This window comes from Salmo salar, chromosome ssa09, assembly GCF_905237065.1.
Source record: "Salmo salar chromosome ssa09, Ssal_v3.1, whole genome shotgun sequence".
Taxonomy (NCBI): Eukaryota; Metazoa; Chordata; class Actinopteri; order Salmoniformes; family Salmonidae; genus Salmo; species Salmo salar.
In genome coordinates, this window is record NC_059450.1 from 112,682,515 (window position 1) to 112,702,481 (window position 19,967).

General features: G+C 45.3%; 1 protein-coding gene across 1 annotated transcript in view; it reads right to left on the minus strand.

Moving 5' to 3' along the window:
• Nucleotides 1–528: 528 nt before the first annotated feature.
• Nucleotides 529–19,967, minus strand: part of LOC106612460 (salt-inducible kinase 2b) — a 68,271-nt gene continuing 48,832 nt past the window's right edge. The window contains exons 8-15 of the mRNA XM_014213606.2: nt 17,501–17,653; nt 16,840–17,010; nt 13,340–13,571; nt 10,314–10,613; nt 9,046–9,212; nt 3,247–3,357; nt 2,925–3,019; nt 529–2,837 (exon numbers count right to left, since the gene is read on the minus strand). Coding sequence (XP_014069081.2) covers nt 2,270–2,837; nt 2,925–3,019; nt 3,247–3,357; nt 9,046–9,212; nt 10,314–10,613; nt 13,340–13,571; nt 16,840–17,010; nt 17,501–17,653 — 1,797 coding nt within the window. The 3' untranslated portion in view covers nt 529–2,269. The remainder of the gene's footprint in view (nt 2,838–2,924; nt 3,020–3,246; nt 3,358–9,045; nt 9,213–10,313; nt 10,614–13,339; nt 13,572–16,839; nt 17,011–17,500; nt 17,654–19,967) is intronic.

Below are 19,967 nucleotides of genomic sequence, written 5' to 3' on the forward strand. Positions count from 1 at the left end.
GATTTTTGCCCATTCTTCAAGGCAAAACTACTCCAGCTCCTTCAAGTTGGGTGGGTTCCGCTGGTGTACAGAAATATTTTACCACAGATTCTCAATTGGACTGAGGTCTGGGCTTTGACTAGTCCATTCCAAGACAAATGTTTCCCCTTAAACCACTCGAGTGTTGCTTTAGCAGTATGCTTAGGGTCATTGTCCTGCTGGAAGGTGAACCTCTGTCCCAGTCTCAAATCTCTGGAAGACTGAAACAAAACAGGTTTCCCCTCAACAATTTCCCTGTATTTAGCACCATCCATCATTCCTTCAATTCTGACCAGTTTCCTAGTCCCTGCCGATGGGGAAAAACATCCCCACAGCATGATGCTGCCACCACCATGCTTCACTGTGGGGATGATGCTCTCGGGGTGACGAAAGGTGTTGGGTTTGCGCCAGACATAGCGTTTTCTTTGATGGCCAAAAAGCTCAATATTAGTCTCATCTGACCAGAGTACCTTCTTCCATAATTTTTGGGAGTCTCCCACATGCCTTTTGGCTAACACCAAATGTGTTTGCTTATTATTTTCTTTAAGCAATTGCTTTTTTCTGGCCACTCTTTCGTAAAGCCCAGCTCTGGCGTGTATGGCTTAAAGTGGTTCTATGGACAGATACTCCAATCCCCGCTGTGGAGCTTCGCAGCTCCTTAAGGGTTATCTTTGGTCTCTTTGTTGCCTCTCTGATTAATGCCCTCCTTGCCTGGTCTGTGAGTTTGTGGGCAGCCCTCTCTTGGCAGGTTTGTGGTGCCATATTCTTTAAATTTTTAATAATGGATTTAATGGTGCTCCGTGGGATATTAAGTTTCTGATTAAAGACATATATAACCTAACCCTGATCGGTACTTCTCCACAACTTTGTCCCTGACCTGTTTGGAGAGCTCCTTGGTCTTCATGGTGCTGCTTGCTTGGTGATGCCCCTTGCTTAGTGGTGTTGCGGACTCTGGGGCCTTTCAGAACAGGTGTGTGTATATATACTGAGATCATGTGACACAGATTGCACACAGGTGGACTTTATTTAACTAATTATGTGACTTCTGAAGGTAATTGGTTGCACCAGATCTTATTTTGGGGCTTCATTGCAAAGGGGGTGAATACATATGCACGCACCACTTCAGATTTTACATTTTATTTTTTGAAATAAGTAATTTTCACTTCACCAATTTGGACTATTTTGTGTATGTCCATTACATGAAAACCAAATAAAAATCAATTTAAATTACAGGTTGTAATGCAACAAAATAGGAAAAAATGCTAAGGGGGATGAATACTTTCGCAAGTCACTGTATTCCTTTTAGCTCCTAGTGAAGCAAAGGGCCTCAAACTAATTTGTGTAGTTTGTTGGAAATATGTAGCCGATTTATATATTTTTTTCCCTCTTCTTCCCTTTTTATCTGCTGCGATGGGTTTAGTGGGGGGGATTATCTCCTGATTATATCATCACGGTCTACGTAGTGATGAGCGGTCACTGTGGATATGTTGGCTGTGAGTCATCATACTGGAATTCTCCCCAAAAACATCACATTAAAGTATGACTTTCTGGTGAGGAAAAAGCCTGTTGCTTCAATATTGCGATGATAAAATATTGACTAACACTGCACTTATCAAGTGCGCATTAATTCATTACTTTGTCTCTTGTTTGTTTTTGTTTTTTTTATTATTATTTTTACTACTTCAAAACATCCAAAGTGTTTTTGAGAGTTCTTGTCCTATTTCAATACAAAATAGTATCTTTGTCGTTTGGTTTGTGCTTTCGGTAAGCCAAGTTCCGTTGTGCACGTCTTCCAAAAACAACCAAACTGTGCTAAGTTTTCTTGCATCGTCCAGCACTTGTTCTCGACGAGGCTGCTGCAGCTGCAGTCAGCTTTGAGGCAGTTGTGTTCCTGTGGAGCGATATCACTTCACACGTGACACCCCCCATCATGGCAACATCCATCCACACATACCCAGCCAGCCATCCATGCTGGCACGCCCCCATCGCCCAGGCAGCCACCAGGCCTGGATCCTTGCATAGGGCTGATGGGAACAGAGAAGTGGGAAGAAGGGAGATGGGCAGGATTTTGGTAGAAAGGTTGAGGTTGGTTCACCACAACTAAAAAAAAATAGTATTCATTGATACAAAAAATAAAACCACACTTCCCCTGTACCTTGAACCCCAACTCCACTCCATAACATCTACGACATAATGCTGTGTAGGTTTCAACTGTCGGTAATACTGCTTTCTCCCCACAGTTCTCCCGGCTTCAGTTAACCAGTAGGAAGCCATGCTGCGAGTCTACAGTCTCCATCTCGCTGTCCAGAAAGGAGTCCTGGAGCTCGGTGGGTAACGCCAGCCTCTCGTACCCGGCAACAGGGGCCTCTCCTGGGCCAGGCCGGTGCGGCTGCCCGGGGTCCAGGTGGAACTCGTATTGCTCTGGATAAAGTGCCTCTTGCGGGGAGTGGAACTGGCCCTGCTGGTCACACAGCTGGTAGCTGTATCCCAGGGCCTCGGGGTGCTGGTTCTGCAGCTGGCCGGCCAGGGCAGGGGGCATTAATACTGGGCTGAGGTGGGAGTGAGGGTGGGGGTAGTGCTGGGCCAGGTAGTGGTCGTAGACCAGGTTGGCACTGGGCTCAATGAAGGGGCTGAGGGCCTGGGTGTAGGGAGGGGAGGCCTGGGAGCTGCCCTGCTGCTGGTGGGTCCCAGCCATGGCCCCCTGCTGTTGTGGAGGGGCCCCTGGGTCCCCTGGATAGGAACCTTCCACTATCTGCATCTGGTTGAAATAGGCTTGGAGGTGGGTCTGCTTCTGGAGGTACATCCTCTTCTGGTGCAACCTGAAGATGGTGATATAGGTTACAGCGACAACCAGGAAAATAAGATGGAAGTGGGATCGTATAAGTATGAATAGTCTAATAATGTACCTATGCTCCTGCAGCTGTTGCTCTAGACTCCGAGGATTCTCCTTACAGAAGAGCTGGCAGCTAGCAGGACTCACATTAGCCATAACACTAGCTTTCTGTAAGGGACAGAGTGGGAAATATGAGGGATTCAATAATTGTATCTGTGGTTGCAATGAGGGTGACCAGTCTCAAATGTGCCATCCATAAACATTGACATATGAAATTGATATAAAATCGTACAGTAATGCATACAAATTATTAGCCATTGTCTTATTGTAATTGATTACTCCTTTTAATAAATATTTTGATAAATACAAGATAGATTTGAGTGCCGTTTTGGTACCTGTAGTCTGTGTGCGAGATATTGTGTCTCCAGGCTCTGTCTTCGGGACAGTAGAGGTTGGGCGCCACCATGGTATAAAGCTAAGTTATCCTCGTGCTTAGATGCCTCCCCCTGAACACACACACAAGAGTTCAGAGGTTACACTCACAATCACACTGGGTTAGACTGCCTACGCACACACAAACGCAGAGCAGGGTTTCCGTTTGCCGGTAATTGCCGGCTTTTGGCAACAAAAAAAAAATACGAAAAGCAGATAAATAAAATTGTCCGAGGCCAAATTGACCGTGAGAAGAAGAAAAAAATCCCATTGAAAAAGAATGCTTTTTATTAATTTATGGAAATACATTTGACAGTCATGCTTAGGTTAATTTGCCTAATTCTGTGGAATAAAATTTGGGCATGTGTATTGTTGTCATGCATCTTATTTATCACATGAGCACAGCTAAATATCCCTTGTCAGACAGCGCTAGAGCTGCTGTAGCTCCTCAGCTTGTTGCTGCTGGAGTGAAATGTGCTTTTATAAGTCCAGTCATTTCGCAACAATTCTAAATGCAATCGCATATTAAAAACAGTTTTGATCACCACAATTAAAAAGAGCTACATTTTGTTTCATTTTTACCCCTTTTTCTTCCCAATTTTGTGATTACGATCTTGTCTCATCGCTGCAACTCCCCAACGGGCTTGGAGAGGTGAAGGTTGAGTCATGCGTCCTCCGAAACATGACCCGCCAATCCGCGCTTCTTAACAACTGCTCATTTAACCCAGAAGCTAGCCCACCAATGTGTCGGAGGAAACACCATTCTTATTTCTCAACTGGTAATTGAAGCACGCCTTCCATTCAAGTGCGTAGGCAGGCTATCAGTGCATCACCCATCACTTTGCAATGTGAGCTGGAGGCAGTTTGCATTTTGAATGTTTTACTTCATATTTTGAGGCATGTTTTACCTTGCTTCAAAGTAGCATAGGCAAATTCTGACCATAGAATTGTTTTAAAAAGACTGCCATTGAAACTTTCTTTCATTGTCCAAAAGCACAATCCTAGTCATATTAGTAACCCATCCTAGTTGTTGCATCTTTAGATTCCCCTTCTAAGTTTCTAGAGATTTATCACTAGCACGTTTCATCCAAATGGCGCCAGATTCATGCAAATATTCTAAAATATGCGCATTTTCTCAATGTTTCCATCAAATTGACTTGTTGAAAATAAAACGCTTTACGTGATGACGTAGTGCACATAAAAATACCTTTTGCGGTTAAATTCCCATGTATCAAATAAAAAAATAAGTTTCCATCGCATTTTCAACTTTCCTGATGGTTAAAAAAAAAAAAAAAAATTATATAGCGAGTATGCCCACTCGGGTATTGGCACGTGCGCTCTAGCTAACAGCGCTATCTGCATGCTTTTATCCTACACGTACTTTACACAAAGGTTTGACGTAAACCTGGTTATAGTCACATATGGAACCGCTCACATCAGGTGTGCTGTTTAGAATGGTGTGATCCCACAAATTGCATTTAGACAAATGTTTAAAATGACATTATTGGCTACTGCATTACAGCAGTTGCATGTTATGTTAAGAATTACCATAATTAAATGTGATTACTGTCATTCTGAGCACCGTTAATGGGTTATGCATATGGGTCCGGTAAATCTCTGATGGCCGGTAAATTAAAATCTTCCCGGTAAGGAAACCCTGAAGCGGAGGCGCACACACACACAAAGCTCCACTGAGTAAAGTTATTGCCATTCTTGTATACAGGGCCAATGGTTGTTGTATTGTTGCTGACTGTGTATAGTGATTGTGTGGTAAGCAACTATAGGGACCTTGTAGGCAGACATGCTGCCAATCAGCCCTTAGACCACCAGGGCTTTGTCCCAAATGGGACCCTATTCCCAATCCCTGTAGAGTGCACTATTTTTGCCCAGAGCTCTGGTCAACCAACCAACCAACCACACACACAGGCCTTGCGTTTACACGCAGCAACCACTGTTCTAGGGAAATGGATGCGCTGATTCACAGATTGATCATGCTCTCTCTGTAGGGGCCATTGAATTGACTCGTTGTTGCCCGTTTACAAGCAGCAGCCAACGGTGAATCAGTTCAGTCACTCTCCCTCTCATATTACTTCAACAACAATGGCTGCATTCACTATGTGCAGCACCAGGGGTTGACTGACTGTCAACAAGGGGACAATTGGCTACCTCTTCGTCCGGACGGAACATTATATAACCAGCCTCGTCTGTGATTCACGGGCTGGCTGGCTAACTAATCACTGGTGAGGTCAGGAGAGGTGCTGCAGGGTGGGGTCAAAACAAGACATGGTATCAAGTAATAATGTTTGTACCATGTTTTGTGTTGATACCATGCTGTGTTGTGTTGCTGCCATGCTGTCTTAGGTCTCTTCACGTAGTGTTGTGGTGTCTCTCCTGTCGTGATGTTTTGTCCTATATCTTGAATCAAATATTATGTCACATGCGCCAAATACAACAGGTGTAGACCTTTTAAAGTGAAATGCTTACTTACTAAGCCCTAACCAACAATGCAGTTAAAAAATAAATAATTAAAAACACCAAAAAAGAAGAAAAAAGTAACAATTAAAGAGCAGCAGTAAAATAACAATAGCGAGGTTATATACAGGGGATACCGGTACAGAGTCAATGTGTGGGGGCACCAGTTAGTTGAGGTAATTGCGGTAATAGGTACATGTAGGCAGAGTTATTAAAGTGACTATGCATGCATAATGAGAGTAGCAGCAGTGTAAAAGAGGGGAGGGGGGGGGCAATGAAAATAGCCTGGGTAGCCATTTGATTAGACGTTCAGGAGTCTTATGGCTTGGCGGTAGAAGCTGTTTAGAAGCCTCTTGGACCTAGTCTTGGCACTCCGGTACGGCTTGCCATGCGGTAGCAGAGAGAACAGTCTGACTAGGGTGGCTGGAGTCTGACAATTCTTAGGGCCTTCCTCTGACACAGCCTGGTATAGAGGTCCTGGATGGCAGGAAGCTTGGCCCCAGTGATGTACTGGGCCGTACGCACTACCCTATGTAGTGCCTTGCAGTTGGATGCCGAGCAGTTGCCATACCAGGAAGTGATGCAACCAGTCAGGAAGCTCTCGATGGTGCAGCTGTAGGATCTGAGGACCCATGCCAAATCCTTTCAGTCTCCTGAGGGGGAAAAGGTGTTGTCGTGCCCTCTTCACAACGGTCTTGGTGTGTTTGGACCATTTTTGTTTGTTGGTTATGTGGACAACAAGGAACTTTAATCCCTCAACCTGCTTCACTACAGCCTCAATGAGAATGAGGGTGTTCTCAGTCCTCCTTTTCCTGTAGTCCACAATCATCTCCTTTGTCTTGATCACGTTGAGAGAGAGGTTGTTGTCCTGGCACCACATGGCAAGGTCTCTGACCTCCCTAAAGGCTGTTGTGTAATCGGCAAACTTAATAATGGTGTTGGAGTCGTGCCTGGCTGTGCAGTCATGAGTGAACAGGGAGTACAGGAGGGGACTGAGCACGCACCCCTGAGGGGCTCCCGTGTGGAGGAACAGCGTGGTGGATGTGTTGTTACCTACCCTGACCACCTGGGGGTGGCCCGTCAGGAAGTCCAGGATCCAGTTGCAAAGGGAGGCGTTGAGTCCCAGGGTCCTTATCTTAGTGATGAGCTTTGAGGGCACTATGGTGTTTAACGCTGAGCTCTAGCATTCTCACATAGGTGTTCCTTTTGTCCAGGTGGGAAAGGGCAGTGCGGAGTGCAATAGAGATTGCATCATCTGTGGATCTGTTAGGGCGTTATGCAAATTGAGTGGGTCTAGGATTTCAGGGATTATGGTGTTGATGTGAGTCATGCCCAGCCTTTCGAAGCACTTCATGGCTGCAGATGTGAGTGCTACGGGTCGGTAGTCATTTAGGCAGGTGTTCTTGGGCACAGGGACTATGGTGGTCTGCTTGAAACATGTGGGTATTACAGACTCAGACAGGGAGAGGTTGAAAATGTCAGTGAAGACACTTGCCGGTTGGTCAGCGCATTCTCCATGTACACGTCCTGGTAATCCGTCTGGCCCTGCGGCCTTGTGAATGTTGACCTGTTTAAAGGTCTTACATCGGCTGCAGAGTGTGATCACACAGTCGTCCGGAACAGCTGATGCTCTCATGCATGTTTCAGTTTTACTGGCCTCGAAGCGAGCATAGAAGTAATTTAGCTCGCCTGGTAGGCTCGTGTCACTGGGCAGCTCTCGGCTGTGCTTCCCTTTGAAGTCTAATAGTTTGCAAGCCCTGCCACATCCGATGAGCATTGGAGCCGGTGTAGTACAATTGGATCTTAGTCCTGTATTGATGCTTTGCCTGTTTGATGGTTAGCCGGAGGGCATAGCGGGATTTCTTATAAACCTCCGGGATAGAGTCCTGCTCCTTGAAAGCGGCAGCTCTACCCTTTACCTCAGTGTGGATGTTGCCTGTAATCCATGGCTTCAGGTTGGGTATGACGTCATCAATGCACTTATTGATGAAGCCAGTAACTGATGTGGTGTACTCCTCAATGCCATCAGAAGAATTCCGGAACATGTTCCAGTCTGTGCTAGCAAAACATTCCTGTAGCTTAGCATCTGCTTTATCTGACCACTTTTTTATTGACCTAGTCACTGGTGCTTCCTGCTTTCATTTTTGCTTGTAAGCAGGAATCAGGAGGATAGAATTATGGTCAGATTGGCCAAATGGAGGGCGAGGGAGAGCTTTGTATGTGTCTCTGGGTGTGGAGTAAAGGTGGTTTAGTTTTTCCCCCCCTCTGCTTGCACATTTAACATGCTGGTGGAAATTTGGTAAAATGGATATGTTTCCCTGCATTAAAGTCCCTGGGCCACAAGGAGCGCCGCTTCTGGATGAGCATTGTCTTGTTTTCTTATATACAGCTCATTGAGTGCGGTCTTAGTGCCAACATCGGTCTGTGGTGGTATGTAGACAGCTATAAACTCTAGGTAGATAGTGTGGTCTACAGCTCATCATGAGATACTCTACCTTGAGAGTTCCTTAGATACCGTGAACCAGCTGTTGTTTAAAAATATACATAGACCTCCACCCCTGGTCTTACCAGAGGCTGCTGTTCTATCCTGCCGATAGTGTAAAACCTGCCAGCTGTATGTTGTTCATGTCATCGTTCAATCACGACTCAGTGAAACATAAGATATTACCGTTTTTAATGTCCCGTTGGTAGTTTGCTCATAGGTCATGGATTTTATTTTCCAATGACTGCATGCTTGCTAATAGAACGGATGGCAGCGGGGGTTTCCTCGCTCGCCTACGAATTCTCAGAAGGAAGCCTGACCTCCGCCCCCGTTTTTCTCCGTCTTCTCTTCACGCAAATGACAGAGATTTGGCCCTGTTCGCAGGAAAGCAGTATGTCGGACTCGTTAAAGGAAAAAGTTTCTACCAGTTTGTTGTGAGTAATCGCTGTTCTGATATCTATAAGTTATTTTTGGTCATAAGAGACAGTAGCAGCAACATTAAGTTAAAAAATAAGAAACAAACCAAATAACACAGTTGGTGAGGAGCATGTAAAACGTCAGCCATCCTCTCCAGTGCCATTCTAACCCCAGCCCCTGTCCCTGCAGGAGGCCTTTTGGTAGGCTGTCATTGTAAATAAGAATTTGTTCTTAAATGACTTGCATAGTTAAATAAAATACATTAAAAAAATCAAGACAACGAGCTGAATTGAGCCACCGATTAATCCCCACTTTGTAGGTTTTTGTCATTGTTGCTAACTATCTCGCTGTCTGTCCCATCCTCTCCTGACACTTTGGAGCCAGCACTGACCTGCAGCATGGGGTCCAGCAGGTTCTGCAGGTTTGCATGGGGCCCCAGTGTCCTCATGGAGGACGGGTCTTCCCCGGAGCCCATCTGCTCGTACATCTGTTTGTTCAGCTCCAGGATGCCTTTGGTCCGTGCCAGGTTCTGGAGATGCTGCCGGAACGCAACCAGACCTGACAGAGTTGGGAGTTAGGGTTTCAGCAAAGCTGATGGAACGCAACCAGACCTGACAGAGTTGGGAGTTAGGGTTTCAGCAAAGCTGCTGGAACGCAACCAGACCTGACAGAGTTGGGAGTTAGGGTTTCAGCAAAGCTGCTGGAACGCAACCAGACCTGACAGAGTTGGGAGTTAGGGTTTCAGCAAAGCTGATGGAACGCAACCAGACCTGACAGAGTTGGGAGTTAGGGTTTCAGCAAAGCTGCTGGAACGCAACCAGACCTGACAGAGTTGGGAGTTAGGGTTTCAGCAAAGCTGCTGGAACGCAACCAGACCTGACAGAGTTGGGAGTTAGGGTTTCAGCAAAGCTGCTGGAACGCAACCAGACCTGGCAACATAGTTAGGAGTCAGGGGATTTTAGCATCCAAACTAATCGTTATAATCCGGTTCCCTTGTATTTATCTGACTGAAATTACATAGCTATCACTTCTAGCCTACTTCCTCTACCGCCTGCAGGGAGAGAGTATGTACGTCATGAGTGCGTGTGTGTATTGGTGGTTGTAATAAAACCTCTCTCTGGCTCCTAAAAAGCTGGGTGACTGTTCCTGACTGCGTGAACCATGGGACCTGACTCATCCTAATGATAAGGCTATATAAAGATTTGAGACGCTCCTCCACGTCTCCCCCTGCAGTGGCACGCAGAACCCAGCCGCTGATTCACTGACGTTTCAGACAGCCATTAGAAAGAACTGGGCCTCTGGTGACTCTAAGCTCCTGCTGGGTGTGTCTGTGTGTGCAGACTGAAGAGGCAGCTGGGGGGGAAAAAACAACACATCTACCAGTACATTTTAAGGTCTCTATTAATTTAGTTACTTTACAGGGTGCTTCTGCAACGGGATGAAAAATTCAACAGCGATATGTAGGCCAAACCTTCAAAGCACAGTCTGATTCACAAAATGAATCATCAGCGAGAGAGAAGAAAATAAGAGAACGAGAGCCAATTTTCAGCTTGAAAATGTGTGTGTGCATGAAGCTGGAAAGAAGGAGAGAAAGATACACGAAGAGCGAGATGTACTGGGCCGTACGTGAATGTACGGCCCTGTAGATGGAGATCTCACCTTGTGTGAGGGAGGTGTCGGAGGCGCGGCGGCCCTCCCTGAAGCTGATGGGAGAGCGGTTGTGGGCCTCCCTCCTCTGGGAGCTCAGGGCCTGCATGGTGGGGTTGGGAGGCCGCTGGCTCATGAAGGGGCCCTGGGTCACGTGGGACCCCGAGCTGTGGGTGTTGGCCAGGACCACCTCGCTGAGAGAGGGGGCGTCCTCCAGCAGACCCAGGTCACTGTGCAAGGAGCCCATGTCGTAGCCCATGTCAGAGTCCACACTGCCCAGGGACGGGTTGTGGCCCATGGTGAACAGTTTATCTGTTGGTTCACAGAAATACAGGAAAGCAAGGGTTCATTGACAGTACTGATGGAGTGGATATTGCTCAAATTGGGTCACAGGTTTTTCAGGGTAGGGTTGGCACAATTATCATATAAACATGTAACCGTGAACTATGGACAATAACCATTGTCATAATAGTTTTCATACATTCATGTTATGATAAGGGAATCAACTTTATATTTAAGTAGATATAGTTTACCCAATAGGAGTTTTTAATTTTTAAGTAGGTAGGAAGTAGGTAAAGTTAATCATTTTACGAGCAGAACGGCATGGTCGGGAGGAGACGCTTCATTTCCAGAAGTTCAAAGCTTTCATAACCAATAGTTATTGAGACAAGGGTGTCACTAAAGCTGTGAGGGATTTATTTATTTATTATATCTAGCTAAGGCCAGAGGGGTACACTACAAAGCAGTATCAACGAGTTAACTTTGATAAACAACCACAAATTACAATAGATTTTCTGGTTCATTTAAGAAAGCTAAACTGTTATGGTTGTTGAGGCAATTAGACCATGCCCATTTCATGCTTATATTCTTAAAAATGTTTTATTTATTTCAGAATATTCTGGAAAGTTCAATGACTTAGCCAGTTATCTTGCTTTGTAGTATACCCCTCGGGAAGGGGTATACTACTCATTAGGTATGCGACAGCAAATTTTAAAAGATGTATTCAGATGCATTACGAGCTCAACATTTTTCAACAAAATGACAATTATGAATATAATCGTGGCTATTTGCATGACAATTAATCGTTACCCAAAATTCCATAGTCGTCACAGCCCGTTTTCTGGGTAAGGTTGCCGGTCACGAAAGATTCGAGGGGTATACTACAAAGCAAGATCAATGACTTAGCCAGTTCACTTTCCAGAATATTCTGAAATAAATAAAACATTTTTAAGAATATAAGCATGAAATGTGCATGGTCTAATTGCCTCAACAACCATAATACAGTTTAGCTTTCTTAACTTGTTAGGGCTAGGGGGCAGTATTTACACGGCTGGATAAAAAACGTACCCGATTTAATCTGGTTATTACTACTGCCCAGAAACTAGAATATGCATATAATTATTGGCTTTGGATAGAAAACACCCTAAAGTTTCTAAAACGGTTTGAATGGTGTCTGTGAGTATAACAGAACTCATATGGCAGGCAAAAACCTGAGAAGATTCCTTACAGGAAGTGGCCTGTCTGACAAGTTCTTGTTCTTCTTGACTCTCTTTATTGAAAACTGAGGATCTTTGCTGTAACGTGACACTTCCTACGGCTCCCATAGGCTCTCAGAACCCGGGAAAAAGCTGAATGATGTAATTCCAGCCCCTGGCTGAAAAACATTAGCGCCTTTGTCCTCTGATAGACCACTTACCAATGAGACTGAGGCGCGTGCACGAGGCGACCCCATGTTTTTATTTTCTCTCTCTTTGTACTAAAACACAGATTCCCGGTCGGAATATTATCGCTTTTTTACGAGAAAAATTGCATAAAAATTTATTTTAAACAGCGGTTGACATGCTTCGAAGTACGGTAATGGAATATTTTGAATTTTTTTGTCACGAAACGCGTCGGGCGCGTCACCCTTCTTTACCCTTTCGGATAGTGTCTTGAACGCACAAACAAAACGCCGCTATTTGGATATAACTATGGATTATTTTGAACCAAACCAACATTTGTTACTGAAGTAGAAGTCCTGGGAGTGCATTCTGACGAAGAACAGCAAAGGTAATAACATTTTTCTTATAGTAAATCTGACTTTGGTGAGGGCTAAACTTGGTGGGTGTCTAAATAGCTAGCCCTGTGATGCCGGGCTATCTACTTAGAATATTGCAAAATGTGCTTTCACCGAAAAGCTATTTTAAAATCGGACATAGCGAGTGCATAGAGGAGTTCTGTATCTATAATTCTTAAAATAATTGTTATGTTTTTCGTGAACGTTTATCGTGAGTAATTTAGTAAATTCACCGGAAGTTTGCGGGGGGTACGCTAGTTCTGAACGTCACATGCTAATGTAAAAAGCTGTTTTTTTATATAAATATGAACTTGATTGAACAAAACATGCATGTATTGTATAACATAATGTCCTAAGATTGTCATCTGATGAAGATCATCAAAGGTTAGTGCTGCATTTAGCTGTGGTTTGGGTTTATGTGACATTATATGCTAGCTTGAAAAATGGGTGTGTGATTATTTCTGGCTGGGTACTCTGCTGACATAATCTAATGTTTTGCTTTCGTTGTAAAGCGTTTTTGAAATCGGACAGTGTGGTTAGATTAACGAGAGTCTTGTCTTTAAATGGTGTAAAATAGTCATATGTTTGAGAAATTGAAGTAATAGCATTTCTAAGGTATTTGAATAACGCGCCACAGGATTCCACTGGCTGTTACGTAGGTGGGACGAAATCGTCCCACTGGCCCTAGAGAAGTTAAATGAACCAGAAAATCTATTGTAATTGCTGGTTGTTTATCAAAGTTAACTCATTGATACTGCTTTGTAGTGTACCCCTCTGGCCTTAGCTAGATATAATAAATAAATAAATGTGGTGCCTTTAAAATACATTTCCACTGGAAGCGCACATTTTCACCATTCACAAACGCAATACTTGCTGGCTTAGCAGATCAACAGCCCATCGTATGAACACAGCCCTATGTCCCCTATGTAGCCAATGCCGTAGAAGATTCTCTAATGTCCCAGAACCTTGGTTCAGATCTGACCTTGGTTGATGACGGGGCCCAGCTCATTAGTAACCTCAGACAGGGTGTGTCGGCGCTGGCCGAAGCGGGCCGTCTGGAAGGCGGAGAAGAAGTGGGCCGGGTCGTCCTCGGCGTCGGGCTCCTCCGTCTCTATGCCCTCGTCGATGGACGTCTCCATCATGTTACTGGGTGACGACACGCTGGACTTGCGCAGCACTGTGGGGGGCAGGGGGTCCAGCATGCAGCCATTCACCTAAAGGCAAAGACAGGCGCGGTGAGTTGCTTTCTGGAGCAATTCATTTAGCTTAATCCATTTACTAAATGTGTTTATGAAATATATTTCACATGGACAGTGCACAGTAATCATTATTTCCCTTTCCACATTGATGCTCAAGTGTCAGCAAAAGAGCAAATTTCCATCCATACTCGCTAGAGTTGGGGATCGAACTGGGCTTCCAACCCAGACTCTCAGGGCATTATCTCTAGGGAGCTAACGCGAGTTCCCAGCAAGGGTCTCTCCTTAACGCCTCTGTTATGCTTCACTCTAACGTGAATGGGACCTCCTTCTCTGTCACACACGCTCACACGCACAGCCTAAGAGGGTGAAACCATTCATCAGGACATGGCTCCTCTCTCGGTTACATGACCAGGCAGCTTCCCCCTAATGTACACATCCAAAGGGTGCTCTTTACTTGTGTTATTGGAGTGGACAGCTCTGGAGCTACGGAAACACACAATCTACTGCAAGGATTGGGGAATGGATGGGTAAACAAAATGTGTCTGCCATTTCTATCCCGCCCTCCCTTTCCCCCCGTTGCTCAGACACTGTGAGAGGGGGGAAAGGGGTGGGTGTCTGGAATGCATGCACAGGAAGTGTGCTTTGGCCGAAAGCACAGCGAGAGACTCTCCCACAGACACAGGCACACAGACACAATCACACTCGCTCATCAAACGCACACACAGCGTCTCTCTCTCGCACTCACACACTCTGTCTCTCTCACACACCCCTCGCTGACACGGATCAACTGAATGAGTTGCCGGGGAAACCAGAACCCTGGGCTCCTCCAGTCAGAGCTGCTTTGTACAATTCCTGATCCCAGTTTCCTGAAGCGTGCTGGGCCAGGAATGCTGCCTGTTACTCAACACACGGGGGAGGGAGAGGGGCTGGCTGCTCAAACCCAGGCCACACCAGGCTATTACGGCACACTATACCCTATTTACTACACTAGTTTGACCAAAAGTAGTGCACGAAATAGGTAACAGTGCCATTTGAGACTCATTCCTAGTACCTACAGTGCCTAGAGCAAGCAGGGGCTCATCAGGAGTGAGGGAGGGCAGAGGGAACGGGCTCAACAGGCAGCATCCTGGTCATGTGTCCTGCAGCTGAGATTATGCTAGTTCCTTGTTCTTGAGCGGGCCCGCAGTATTCACTCCCCAGATAACACTTGAGCGGTGCTTTGATTTAATCTCTCGCAAGTCTGCAGGTTACACAGCATTTGTTTATGAGGGTTAATATAAAAAAAAAAAAAAGGAAAAAAAAAAAATTGTCCTAAAAGTGATTAACGAAGTGGTCAAAATAAAACTAGTATAAGGTCTGTGTGTAAGGCAGTTTTTCAAAACACAGCAGCAAGCAGGGGAATGGTAGGTTGTTCAACGCAGAGTTCTGACGTCAGGAGTGAAGTCGAATGGTAAAGCCTGGCCAGGCTGTAAGAAAAGGTCACAGTCTGGCACAGATAAAGACAGAAACTTAACAGAGAGGGAGGAGGGAGAGAGTCTGAGTCCAGACCTGCAGGGGCAAGAGTACAGAGGATGTCACATGGGCCAATGCTAAGTGTGCATGTGGTCCTAGTGTGTGTGTGTGTGTGTGTGTGTGTTTGTTTGTTTGTTTGTGTGAGGGGGAAAGAGGTCTCTAACTGTGCCTGAGCTGTAGGGAATTGGGCAGCTGTCACGTCAGATGTGTGGCCCCAGCCAGTGAGACAGACAGATAGAGGGGACGGACGGGGCTGAGTGGAGTGGCTTACGTAAGCTGGCGAGGGGCAGCTGTGCCTTGCCTGCTGTGCGGTTACTGTTAGAACCAGCCAGCCCAGTGCCTCAGCCTTAAGGGCTCTGGGGAGCTGCTCGCAGGGCACATCCCTCTGACAACCAGGCTGTGGCAGGGTGCACTGGCAGGGTGCACAGACAGTGTGTGTTCCAAATAGCACCCTGCTCCTTATATAGTGCACTACTTTTGACCAGGGCCCTGGTCAAAAGTAGTGCACCTTACAGGGAATCTATGAGCCCTAATCAAAAGTAGTGCACTATAAAAGGGAATAGAGTGCCATTTGGGACGCAGAGGAGGAAAAGGGGGCCATCCAAGTAGCACTAGCAGCAGGTACCGGTCAGGAGGGGTCAGAATAGGACAGAATAGACCAGAGGATTTGAACGAGGTTAACACCCAGACACACAGTCAGCTTATATACTCTACCATGGAGCCCCGTTCTCAGTGAAATGTGAGTCAGAGGTCTTTCATAACATAACTGTGACGTAAACACCACCATCCATCACTCAGGTTGCATCCCCAATGGCATCCTATTCCCTATATAGTGCACTTCTTTTGACCAGAGCCTCAAAGGCAGTACACTATAATGGCACCATATTCCCTTTATAGTGCGCCACTTTTGACCAGGGCCCAGCTCAAAAGCAGTGCACTACTAAATAGTGAGTAGAGTGCCATTTAGGATGCAGACTCAGTCAGAACTAGCTAGAAGCTCCCACACAAGGTATAAAAGGGGGTAAGAGGGGACTGGGGCTGGACTATGTCACTCCTCCGCTGATTTTGTGTTGTTGTTCTATTGAGTGCCAAACTGGCAACGCTCCCTTCTCTCACTGCCTGGCTGTGGGGAGTTGGGGACAGTCTTGAACAAAGAGCTCCCTGGGGAGGGAGGGAGAAAGGATGAGTGGGCTAAACCAAACAAAACAGACAGACAAGAGTCCCCTCTTGGATAACTCAACAGCAGTGGCCAGTCGGGGTTGGGGTGGCCTTGGGGGAGGATCGGTCCTGTTGCAATCAGTGCTCCATGGGGTTGTGTTCAGTTGGGAGAAAATGTTCTGAAATGTTTTCAAACAGAGGAGGTACTCCCTGAGTCTGTCCAATACAAACATCGATTTTTGTTTCGCGTTGCAATTTGTTTTTCTACGATGTCCCCATATGAGCACGACCCAGATCTGTTCCCACATTACACTGACCATGTGTGTGTTTCTGTGCAAACATAATGTTTATAATTTGTATATCAGAATTGAAGCGTGAGTCTAAAATGCCAATCCATTTGATGACACTCTCCTTTGTTTTCTTCGAACTTCCCAAATATGTGTATATAGTTTAATATATAAAAATGCTTAATTCCACTAACTCAACAGAGTTATCCAGCTGGAAAACTGGATAACACTCCACATAGTGGGTGTCTACAGGCCGGGTTGCTTCGGTTCAGAATAGCTCGTAACCTTAGATGACATGGGGCGACTTGTTTGGAGTTGTGACTTACTTTAGGAGTGGCCACATCCTCGACCATGAAGCTGTGCTCGGGCAGAAGCGGCGACTGTGGGAAGTTAAAGGCATCGACAGAGGCTTGGGACAGCGCTGGGGAGCGTAGTAGACCCCGCACCCCATGGGGCAGGAGACCCACCTGTGGGGGCCCACCACTCGGCTCGCTCGGCTGTAGGGGAGATAGATGGAAGGGTACAGAGAGTGTGAGAGAGAATGAGGGAGGAAGATAAGGAGACGAGAGAAAGAGATGAGGGAGGAAGATAAGGAGACGAGAGAAAGAGATGAGGGAGGAAGATAAGGAGACGAGAGAAAGAGATGAGGGAGGAAGATAAGGAGACGAGAGAAAGAGATGAGGGAGGAAGATAAGGAGACGAGAGAAAGAGATGAGGGAGGAAGATAAGGAGACGAGAGAAAGAGATGAGGGGAAAAAGTTGGATAGAGAGAGAATCAAAGAAAGAGAGGAAGTTGAATGGATAGAGTGAGAAAGAGGAAAAAAGATAGGGCAGTGAAAGGAAGAGAAGATATGTTTCATGAACAGCCAGGTGTGTAAATGTAAATGTCCTTGATCATTACAACCACAGACACCCATACTAATGCACCACACAGACAGACCTGTTTTGTGACGCCAAAAAAAACGCAACGAAGACAGCGAGGGTTACCTTGACGACAGTCTGCTCGGCGATGGTGCTGGGCCGGCGCTGGCGTACGTCAAGCCGCTGCTCCACAGGGAAACTGCAGCGGTGGGCATTGAGACGCTCCACCAGCAGGTAGTAGATAGCAGCAAAGTGGTTGTAACTCTTGTTCTGGAGAGACTGGACACAGGGAGAGACACACCATGTTAAAGCTGCAATATGTAACTTTTTGGGCGACCCTACCAAATTCACATAGAAATGTGAGTTATAGATATGTCATTCTCAATTAATGCAAATCTAAGAAGCGGTAGATCTGTTCTATGTGCACCATTTATATGCTTCCCGTTCTTAAGTGTCATTTTTGCATGTTTTACTTTCGGTTTTGTACACCAGCTTCAAAACAGCTGAAAATATAATATTTTTTGTTATGGAAAATATATGTATTTATTTCACAGCGGTTTAGATCAGTGGTTCCCAAACAGGGGTACTAGGACCCCTGGGGGTACTTGGCCTATCCACAGGGGGTTCTTGAGAAGAATCATAGGACAAATATAAGCACCCACTAGGGTTGTTGCGGTGACCATATTTACCGCCACATCGGTGGTCACGAGTCATGAAGGCAGTCAAATTCCACGTGACCGTTTAGTCACAGTAATTAGGCTTCTCCAAGCTCTGATGCTGCTGATGGTCATTAGTAGCCTACCAAACTTGCTAACTGCCTGGTACTCCGCACTCTATTGTCCCTCTAATCACTCTGACATCAATGCAAATGTGATTGAAAATCTAATCAAACACTTCATGAGAGCCCATGAGCTCATGTTGCGCAACATTTCTATAGGCTCTGCAATTGTGCGATAAAACAAAGTGATGGCCTCTATTAAAAAGAGGCGGATCCTATCAGCTTTCTTTAGGCTATGCCTACTATAAGCAAATATTAAGCACGTTGCTTATCTTTAAAAACAGGAGTATAGCCTACCTGGCCGGCATGAAAATGAACCACAGGAAAAGCGTCCTCCATTCGATATTTAAGTGTGGAGTGGACATGTATTTTTCCCTGCTGCCCGTTTCGAGACAGGTGCAAGATAATGGTCCATTCGAAATTAAAAAGAATTTCACACCTATATTATTTAGTATATGTAAAGACAAGATTAAATCAAGAATAGTCTGATGGGTGACAATATTAGCTTATCACTACCAGCTTAAACCTCTCTGGGCTAGGCGGGACGAATTCGTCCCACCTACGTAACAGCCACTTTAAGCCTGTGGCGCGATTTTCAAAACCTTAAAAATCCTATTACTTCAATTTCTCAAACATATGACTATTTTACAGCTATTTAAAGACAAGATTCTCGTTAATCTAACCACACTGTCCGATTTCATTCACCCATTTTTCAAGCCAGCATATAATGTCACCAAAACCCAGAAGACAGCTAAATGCAGCACTCACCTTTGATGATCTTCATCAGATGACAACCCTAGGACATTATGTTATACAATACATGCATGTTTTGTTCAATCAAGTTCATATTTATATCAAAAAACCAGCTTTTTACATTAGCATGTGACGTTCAGAACTAGCATACCCCCCGCAAACTTCCGGGGAATTCGCTAACATTTTACTAAATTACTCACGATAAACGTTCACAAAAAGCATAACAATTATTTTAAGAATTATAGATACAGACCTCCTCTATGCACTCGATATGTCCGATTTTAAAATAGCTTTTTGGTGAAAGCACATTTTGCAATATTCTAAGTACATAGCCCAGGCATCACGGGCTCGCTTATTTAGACACCCGGCAAGTTTAGCACTCACCATAATCATATTTACTATTATAAAAGTTTGATTACCTTTTGTTGTCTTCGTCAGAATGCACTCCCAGGACTGCTACTTCAATAACAAATGTTGGTTTGGTCCAAAATAATCCATCGTTATATCCGAATAGCGGCGTTTTGTTCGTATGCGTTCCAGACACTATCCGAAATGGTAAAGAAGTGTCGCGCGCATGGCGCAATTCGTGACAATAAAATTCTAAATATTCCATTACCGTACTTCGAAGCATGTCAACCGCTGTTTAAAATAAATTTTTACGCCATTTTTCTCGTAGAAAAGCGATAATATTCCGACAGGGAATCTCCTTTTCGGCAAACAGAGGAAAAAAAATCACAAAGGCGGGGGCGGTCGGGTCATGCGCATAAGCCCAGAGTCCCTTGATCGGCCACTTGAGAAAGGCGATAATGTGTTTCAGCCTGGGGCTGGAATGACGACATTCTGTTTTTTCCCGGGCTCTGAGCGCCTATGGACGACGTGGGAAGTGTCACATTAGAGCAGAGATCCTTAGTAAAAGATAGAGATGGAAAAGAAGTTCAAGAAATGGTCAGACAGGCCACTTCCTGTAAAGGAATCTCTCAGGTTTTGACCTGCCATTTGAGTTCTGTTATATTCACAGACACCATTCAAACAGTTTTAGAAACTTTAGGGTGTTTTCTATCC